Source organism: Cannabis sativa, chromosome 9, assembly GCF_029168945.1.
Source record: "Cannabis sativa cultivar Pink pepper isolate KNU-18-1 chromosome 9, ASM2916894v1, whole genome shotgun sequence".
NCBI lineage: Eukaryota > Viridiplantae > Streptophyta > Magnoliopsida > Rosales > Cannabaceae > Cannabis > Cannabis sativa.
Window position 1 is genome coordinate 48,249,460 of NC_083609.1, and position 10,222 is coordinate 48,259,681.

General features: G+C 32.4%; 1 protein-coding gene across 1 annotated transcript; it reads right to left on the reverse strand.

Annotated features, from left to right (window-relative positions):
- Positions 1 to 8,016: 8,016 nt before the first annotated feature.
- LOC115722023 (glycosyltransferase BC10) lies at positions 8,017 to 9,863 on the reverse strand. Its single transcript, XM_030651138.2, has 2 exons — positions 9,090 to 9,863; positions 8,017 to 8,761 (listed from the first exon to the last, which is right to left on the reverse strand). Exons 1-2 carry the CDS (start codon positions 9,684 to 9,686, stop codon positions 8,114 to 8,116), a joined length of 1,245 nt encoding a protein of 414 aa, XP_030506998.2. The 5' UTR covers positions 9,687 to 9,863; the 3' UTR covers positions 8,017 to 8,113.
- Between the last annotated feature and the right edge of the window lie 359 nt (positions 9,864 to 10,222).

Sequence of the window (10,222 nt, forward strand, 5' to 3'; positions counted from 1 at the left end):
CATCTAGCTGTTCATCAATTGATGACACCTTAGACTAGTATTTACAATATGAAACAAGAAGATTATATAAATAAGAATAACTTTGACTCTCGCTGATTGGAGCACCGTTGGATTTTTATTTAAATTTGAAATTATCCTTATTCCTCTTAACTTATTCATTTCGAATTAGCTCAATAATATATCATTGAAAGAATGGTTTATAAATCATACAATGTCATTCTATATTTTCTCTTAAGAAATTGAATGATGCATTTGATTATATTCCCGACATTCTATCTCAAAATAATATAAATCCTCAATCTTAGAATCTCCTACTTATATATGCTTACTTTAAGCAAATCAGACTTAGAGTTAGATTAGTAGTGGTGGTCCAAGAAAGAAGAATTACTCATGTATATTTGGTATAAATTTAAGTCTTTGACTTTAAATTTCAGATTCCAAATAGAAATTTCTTATATTTCTATTTCCAGAATACAATACAGTTACACTTTCACAAGTGATTAATATCCACCTTCTATCAATGGATTCAAAAACTGTATGTTAAAATATGGAATATGAGTTTAGTATTTTGTGACCAGGAACCACTTACACTATTCTAATAATTCTTTAATGTAACTAAACCTAAGTCATCAAAAGACACAACCATATTTTATAAATATATGGCATCTGTATCTTGTTCATAGTGTTTTTGACAAGATCATTCTCTACAAAGAGTCAACATGCCTATATCCACTGAAAGTATAATCATCTCATTCGCAGATGGATGTACTTTCAGGGGTGGATATGAGTTTTCGTTATGTTCTTAAAATGATCACTCTAGATTTTACCTTATGCAAAGAAATTTAAAATGATTGAAAAATTTCATAAATTTCTAGCAATGGTGAAAACCATTAAGGTAAGTGGTTAAAAATCTTGCGAACTGATAGGGGTGGAGAAATATTTAGTAGATATGCAGTTCAAAGATCATTAAGTTGATTTTTGAATTATATCCAAACTTACCTCCCTAGAAATTCGATTTGCATATTGATGATTAGTTACTAGTCGTTGCCTAAGTCCTTCTAGGGATATACCCTAGTGATAGGAAAATTTCAGAATGATGGAATGGTTGGGTACTTAATGTAAACCATTACTAGATTCATGGATGACCTAATCGAAATCTTAAGAAAAGCTAGAACTGTTAACCAAGGTTAGCATGTTTGTTAGCTATTCTAAGTGATTAGGGGTGGACCATCCCATAGTCATTAGATAAGAAAGTGTTTGTTTAAACAAATACAACTTTTTCGTAGAAAATGACAAAGTCTGAAAACAAAGTAGCAAATAGAAGAGATAATTTTCTTGATTCCAAAAGTGTTCTACCATCTTATTCTTTATAAGATGGTCCCACTGCTTCCGTTGTCTTGGCACAACTGAAGAGGATAACACCATTTAGATTCTTAGACAAAAGTCACAGTACTTTGTCGTAGTGGGAGGGTTTCAAGGAACTCACCCTGTTATGACTTTGAAGACACCGGTGATTAAAATCCATTGTGAGTTTAAACAAGTAATGGATTGTCAGAATAAGAAACTAAGAAATAAAGCCAAGAGAACTATGGTTTAATCCATTCATATGGGACAACCAAAAGTTTTCTTTTACAAGGACATGAAAGGAAATTTCGTTAATAAGTCTATTCAATGGACTTAACAAAACTTCCTGTTCCTAGTATTATAGGTTTGAGTTTATCTAAACCTATGGCTTGTGGTATACCTGGTAATTTACTTACTCTAATGCAAGCAACTTACTTTAGTAAGATGCTTAAGCATTTTCTTTTCTAATGGCAATCTATAGAAGCTTCTCGACTTCTAGACATAGATTTTATTTATCTAAGGAAAAGTCTCAACTATTCCAGAAAAGATAAAGCCATGAAAGAATTCCTTAAATCAACAGTGAGAGGTCTCAGATATGCTTTAGTATGCCTTAGACTAGACACCTACTGTTGAGTGGGAGTAATGAGTAGGTATCAGATTAATCAAGGAAAGGAACATTGGAAGACAATCAAGTAAAGAAGAAGAACTATATGTTAGTCGATAAGGGTGTATTTGATACTCTTAGACTACACCAAATCAGATTTCTAGACTTGCCTTAGTGCTAGAAGGTCTGCTGATGAGATGGTGATTACTCTGGGGGTGGAGTAGTGATTTTGGAGAAGTGTAAAAACCTATCTGAAGTCTCTAAGTCTACCAGAGAGAGACTGAATGTTAAAGTTGCAGGAAAGGTACTTATTCAGTCTAAGGAAAGTTCTATACATTTTTGGCATCGTTCCAACATTTATTAACTACTAGTGTTACTTCCTGATTAACGCAAAAGTAGTTGCCAAAAAGTAAAGAATCCAGTATCCCAAGAGAGTAGACATATAGAGAGGAATTTCACAATATCAAGTATTTTGTGATTAAAGAAAAGTAATGGTGGAGGAAAGGTTGTGTTCAGTACAACCTGTCAGATCCTATTACGGAGAATACACTACATACTACACTTGATTTGGATATCAAGATGTTGAGATTATTTGAAATCCACTTTTTGTTTTATATTAGTGCAAGTGGGAGTTTGTTGGGTTTTGTGATAAAACCCATTTCAAAATAATCAGATTTACTTATTAATAAAGATCAGAAATAACATTTTATGTTGCATGGTTCACATGATTTATTTCATGATTATAAATTCTGTTAGGTCCAGAACATATGTATTTGTACATGATTATAGTGTTGTCAGCACGGTGGAATATAATCATGATTATATGTTCAAAAGTTTAATTTCCTGATTTGTCAGTTCATTGGCTTTAGACTGTCATGATAATCAGCGATAGGTATTCTTACACCTTGGATAAGTGTTATGTCCTTTCCTGGGTATTGGCAAAGTTTACCAGTATCGGATGTATGGAGTATACATTGGAAGGAACCGATATTGAACTTTGATTAGATATGTTAAATTTACCGTAATATCTATTCAATTCAATATCACCTAATTGATCCTAGATCAAATGATCTTAATCCTGATATGCTTAGGTTCGATCTCAAGAGTATTATTCATGTTCTTTGATTTGTTAGTTAAGCCTACTTTTGGGTCAGGGTGATACGTATATTTTGGGAACATGATAGTGCAATGGAGTGGGAGCGCTAAACATAGATATGGGATCTATAGCTTCTATAGGTATTTAGAAGTGAAGCGATGATTTCCTTCGAGCTTGGATAAACAGAGATAAATGGTTGAGTACTCATTTCACTTCGCTGAAATATCATTTATACGGAGCTAAGTGTTTTAAGGATAAAATACATTGAAAGGGTGTAATGGTAATTTTGTCCCTATGCAATGTAGGTCATCTATTAGAGGATCATTGATCAAATTAGGATTATAACAATGGATAATTTATAGTGTATCTATATCGTGGAACATATAGAGCGTTCTATATGACTGAGAGTGCAATTCCAAGTTCTATGCGTGGATGCAACAAGGAATTAATAAGTAAGTTGATTGACTTGATAAATTCTTGATCTGCTTATTGGAAGCTCGGTTATATAGGCCCATGGTCCCCATAATAGTTGTGACCATGTTGCTTGTAAGACTCAGTTAATTGATTTTAATTAATCAATTATAATTCTAAAATTAGACTATGTCTAGTTTATGAATTTTCACTATGCAAGGGCAAAATTGTGAAGAAAAGAGATTCTAGGTTTTATTTGTTAATTAAGAGACTTTATATGTCTAATTAATAAATATATTAAATGACAATATTATTTAATAAGTAAATTTTAGTTATTAAATAATTGGAATTGTCATTTAAGTGGTTAAATTGGAAAATTAGCGTTTTTGAGAAATGGGGTGGAAAAATAACAAAATGGCAAAATTGCAAAGTGGGGCCCAATCCATTACATGGCCGGCCACTTAGTGTGTAATTTACCATTTTATTTTTCTATTATTTTAATGCCAAATAAATCTAACCTAAACCTAGGTGGTTACCTATAAATAGGTAGTGATGGCTTCAGGAAAAAGATGATGCATCTCATTCCTTGAAAGAAAAATTCTTAGCCTTCTACCTATACCCTAGCCTCCACTCTCTACCTCTCTTTTCTTCTTCAATTATTCAGCCTTGAGTGATAGAGTGAGTGTTCAAACACATCAAGTGGTATCTCAATCATAGTATGTAAGACTATGAAGAATCCAATCAACAAGAAGGAGAATTTGACTAAAGAAGGAGAGAAAGAGATCTAGGTTCAGATCTTGATAATGCTCTCCTACAGAAAGGAATCAAGGGCTAGAGATCTGAACGAAAGGAGTCATTATATTCCGCTGTACCCAATGTAAGGTTTCCTAAACTTTATATGTGTTTATTTCATTGTTTTAGAATTCATATTTGGATGTTAATGAGACATACTTGTTAGTAAATCTAGATCCTGGTAAAATATTTCCAACAAATAAAAGCTATCTTATTCTATTTATAGGGTAGCCTTTAAGGTTAGATTTAGAATTTATAAAGAATTAAAAAAGGTAAAAAAAAAATTATTTATTAAACATCCTTGGTCGAACCCTTACTGAACCTGTAGGATTTCAATTTTCCTATTTTATTTAACTGATCTTTCTTTTCACAAATGCCATCTTTTAATTCTAACTCTATAAGTGTCAAATCTATCTATTTAATAATTATAATAATTATCAAATAAAATTATCATTTAATTCATTTATTACTTAGACCTTACAAAATCTCTTAATTAATAAATAAACCTTAAATCCCCTCTTCTTCTCAAATAAGCCCTTGCTTAGTGAAAATTCACAAACAAGACATAGTTTTATTTAAAATTTTAATTAATTAATTAAAACCAATTAATTGAGACTATGAAATAATATTATCTCAGTTAGTGTGTGGACCATGGCCCTATGTAATCAAGCTCTCAATAAGTAGATTTGTAATTTACCAAGTAAATTTCCTAACTTATTAATTCCTCATCACTCCACTATAGATTTGGGATTTCACTCCTAATTACATAGAATGCTCTATATACCAAAAAAATAGATGCGCTTTGAATTACCCATTATTTCAATCCAAATAGTCAAAGATCCTCTGTAGATGATCTACATCGAGTAGGGATAAATTTACCATTCTACCCTTCAATGTATTTTATCCTTAAAATACTTTAGCTACTTGTAAATGATATTTCAGTAAACTACTTACTGAAATGAGCGCTCAATCATTTATCGCGTTAAGCCAAACTCAAAGAAAATCATCATTTCACTTCTAATAATAGAAGCTATAGAGTCTATATCTATGATTAGCGCTCTCACTTAATTGTACTACCATGTTTCCAAGATGTAAGTATTGGAAAGATCCACTTGGTCAACTTTAACGAACAAGTCAACATGAATAATACATTTAAGCTAGAACCTAACCATCTTAGGATTATTGACCTAAGATCAACTAAGTGATATTGATTTAGAAAGATATAACGGTAAGTTTATGATATCTTAGATTTGGAGGTCCTCTATCTTGAGGGTGCTCTTAGGTTGTATAAATTGTTGTTTGGTTATAATGCACTTGCTAATTTACCAAAAAAAAAAGTTTATGATATCTTATCCAATGTTAATATTGGTCTAGTCCGATGTATACTTCGTACATTTGATACTAGCATACTTTGCCAATGTCCTGAAAAGGTCATACCACATATTAATGTGTAAGTAAACTTCATTGCTTTATCACATTAGTGTAAATCTAATGCACTCATAAATCATGAGACTAAGAACTTTGAAACATATAATAATGATTATTTTTCAATGTGTAGACAATACTATAATCATGAATAACTATATGTTCAGAATTTAATAGAACTTATACATTAAATATATAATCATGAAAGCAATCATGTGAACCATGCAACATAAAATAATTTCTAATCTATTATTAATTAGTAAATCTAATTATATTGAAATGAGTTTTATTTAGGGTGTAAAATCCCAACAAACTGCCACTTGCACTAATATAAAACTAAAAGTTTCAATTAATCTTAACACCTTGATATCCAGATCAAGTGTAGTATGTAGTATTATCTTTGTTATAGGATCTGACAGGTTCTATTAAATTACCAACCTTCTCCACCATTATATCTCCTTAATCACAAAATACTTGATATTGTGAAATTCCTTTCTATATGTTTACTACTCTTAGGGTATTGGATTCTTTACTATTTGGCAACTAAATCTATGTTATTAGTAAGTAACACTAGTAGTTAATCCATGATTGGAATAATGCAAAAAATTGTATAGAATTTTCCATAGGCTGAATAATTATCTAGAAGCCTTCTGGGCCACTTTAACATTCAGTCACACTGGTAGAGTTAGAGACGCTAGATAGGTTTTTACACTTCTTCAAAATTCACTGCTCCAACCCCAGAGAAATCACAATCTCATAAGTATACTCTAGCATTAACACAAGTCTAAAAATCTGATTTGGTGTAGCCTAAGAGTATTAAAATACCATCCTTATCGACTAACATATAATTCCTATTTTGATCTTAAGATGTATTTGATTGTCTTCCAGTGTTCCTTTCATAGATTAAACTAATACTTACGTATAACTCCCACTCAATAATAGATGTTTGGTCTAATGAATACCAGAGCATACATGAGACCTCTCACCGTTGATGCTTAAGGAATTCTTTTTATGACTTTTATCTTTTCTAGAATAGTTGAAATTGTTCCTTAGATAAATAAAATTTATGTCTAGGATTTTTCACTGTGTAGACAATACTATAATCATGATTAATTATATATTCAGGATTTAATAGAATTTATACATTAAACATATAACCATGAAAGTAATTATGTGAACCATGCAACATGAAATAATTTTTGATTTTTTATTAATTAGTAAATCTAATTATATCGAAATAAGTTTTATTTAGGGCATAAAATCCCAACAATTAGGTCTTTATAGTAAATGACATGTTTAATAAAGACAACTTTATTCATATCGATCTTTGTCATATATATTCTCTATTCTATACAACACCTTCACTTAGATGTCGTCTTTCATCAGTAATCTGAACCGAGATTACTTGCACCAAGGAATGGACATCAACAAATTGTACTTGCAACCATTAATTATAAAAATTCTGTAACTTTGATATGTTGCTGACTATTTTATTCATAGCTATATGATCTTAGTTCTCTATCCAGCTACAAATAACAACCTCATATATGAATGAAGAATTTTTTGATATTTACATATAAATTATTCAATAATAAATATTAATAATTTAACATTCAAGCATAGATCAAAATGTTCAAATCTTTATTAATAATCTGAAATATCTTTATAGGCTTTTTAGGGCATAAACCCTAACACCAGAGACGTGTGTTAAACGAATCCTAGATACAGTCCTACCAGATAATTTTTGGATGCCCCAGATGGACCTGTATGAGGGCAAGATGGCCCCCAAGATTCACTTGTCTAGTTATGATAGACTCATGAAGGTGGCACACGTTAGTGACGATGGAAAGTGCTTCTACTTTTCCCTCACTTTAGCTGAATCCACAAAAGAGTGGTGAAAGAGGCTACCGCCAAGGTCAATCTGGAACTAGCATGATTTCCAATCAATGTTCAAGAAATAATTTATGGTTGCCAGAGATTTTTACAAGTAGGTTAGTTCACTGGTAGAAATTTATTGGAAAATCGTAACAGAGCTCGCGAACTATTTTTGAGGCTGAAAATGTCAAAATCATAAGGACATTAGACAAGCTTAGTTTCGCTTTGAAAAAACTTTTCCAATCCCCCTTGAACTACATCATTTGGATAAAAATTGAGTGAGCAAAAAATAACCACCATCTTGAGAAAGACTTTTAGAGAGTCCCGCATTGATGGTGTGTGAAAACTAAATACCATACATAAGATGAATGGACTATTCATCTCATTGCCAATTAGAACAGATTTTCATTCATTGATTGTGGTTGGAACTTTTTGTTAGATCTAAGTACATGAAGTTTTAAATGTCATATATTACAAATATAGTTAATTTTTTCATTTAACTTTTTTTTCAAAAAGTATTGGAAAATGTTTCCATTATAATAGAATAGATCAACTAGTGCATGTAGCTACGAATTAAAACCAAACAAGGAAGGGGCCACCCTCAAAAGAGGGTTCAAAGTATTCGGTAAGAACTTTCTTGCGAAGAGAAAACAAATAGAGCTAACATTTCCATTGTAAAGGCAATCAGACGACCCAAATCGAATCCTATTAAGAAGCTCGGTACTAATATCAACCCAACCGAATTTACGAGGGTGAGGGCCCCCTCTGGACCAGTCCACCCAAGTAATAGTTCGGTTGGAGTTGAGTGGAGCATAAAGCATATTGACAAGCGTTGGAATGTAATGCTCGTCGCTGTAGCATGAGGGTCGACATAGGTCTCGGAAGATAGGGTAGTATTTTCGATCAGAGATGAGGCGAAGGGCGAGATCTCGACGGAGTTCGAACCATTGGGAGCCCTTGCGCCAATGGGTGATGTTGATGTGAGGGGACATTTGGGGGTTGTATCGGCCTCTACCAGCCTTTCTTGGGTCGTCAAAGGAGTTGAGGAAGCTATGGTTGGAGTTTATTAAATAAGAGTAGATAGTGGTGAAGTTGAAGAGTGGGATGCATGACTCTGAGAGAAGGACAAATCTTTGATTGTTGAAATCTAATAAGGCATTCGCTATCAGCCGTCTTTCTGCGTCGATCATTGATGTCGTTCCCCAATATACTGCCTGTTCCCACAATCACAATAATGTTACTTAATATTAGAACATCTCTAATCTCTAATGGGGGTTGTCTATTACATTAGTTTTGCCACATATATAATGTGATTTAATTTTCAATACTAATTTTATATAAAGTGTTGCTCAATATAAATCATGGCAAAATGAAATTTTCCTTCTTTCTTTTTATTATTATTATTTTTTTGTTGAGAAAAAGTTATAACTTTTAGAATTGTCATATATATATATAGGAACCAAAGTACGTTTTTTTTTTCTTTTGAACCAAAGTACTTATTATGAATGAGGAGCAAAATAGATGAAAGGGAGTGATGATCACCTGACTAGGAATTCTCCTACCATAGAAGACAGAAGTGTTTAGTGTTGTGTCGTTGAAAGAAGGGTCGGTGTGGACATAAATAGAGTAAAATCCCTCATGTCCCTGGAAAAACCTCTCCCACAAAGGAGCCAACGGCAGTGGACCCTTGGTCAAGAACATGAAAGCCACTTTTGGACCAACATCCTCGTAAGGCAGCTCTTCGATCATCGGAACCATCGATGCTCTCCAAAACAACTCCTCATCTTTCATCTCATGCATCAGATGATCAACCCCAACTTTCTCTTCTTTATTATTATTAGTAATACAACTAGCGTTCATGGTCGTGGGAGATATTAATGGAGGAGCCGATATCAAAGGTGGCAATATTGGTGATAATGGAGGTGGAGAGTCTGTTTGAGGCAACTTGAATGAATAAATGGAGGCTTGTGAGTTGAATGGGAAGCTTTGAAAACATAAGCTGAGAATGACACCTAAAGACAGTCCAATACCAAAGAAAAGGCAATAAAAGAAACTATTAAACCGTAAATGGGAGGAGTTGATGATCAAACGCTTGGAGTTGGTGGACTGAAGGGAATGGTCTTCGTCGACCACTCCCATATTGTTAAAAAAAATGGGGGAGGAAATGTTATTTGACTTGCTAATGGCTAAGCTAATTAGGTTCTAAACCCAACTTTTTGTAGTGGACTTTTTTTTTATTGTCTTATTTGTGAATGTGTAATATACTATTTATATATATAGTGGTCGTACCTGGGATTTCTCATATTGATTGAAAACTACGCACAGAAAAGCAATTAGTCAAATATATATTTAATAGGGATATATAACCACTGAGGCTACCTAGATTATAAATTAAAGCTCTATTATACGTATCAAAATAGTTAAATAATGTGTGATATTGACCAAACATTAGGTCGTTTTGCTTGTAATATGCATGCATATCGAGCAAGAAAATGAAAGTGGGGTTGGCGTTATTGATCAAGAAATATACTTGATATGTATACTTATTTTTTCTTGTTAGAATTTGGGATATGGTTACATTGTCTTTTTTGAACGGTACAAGGTTTTATTTTAAAATTAATTGACAATAAAAATAACTCATTCATTTTATATATGAAATATTTATTATTAGAGAA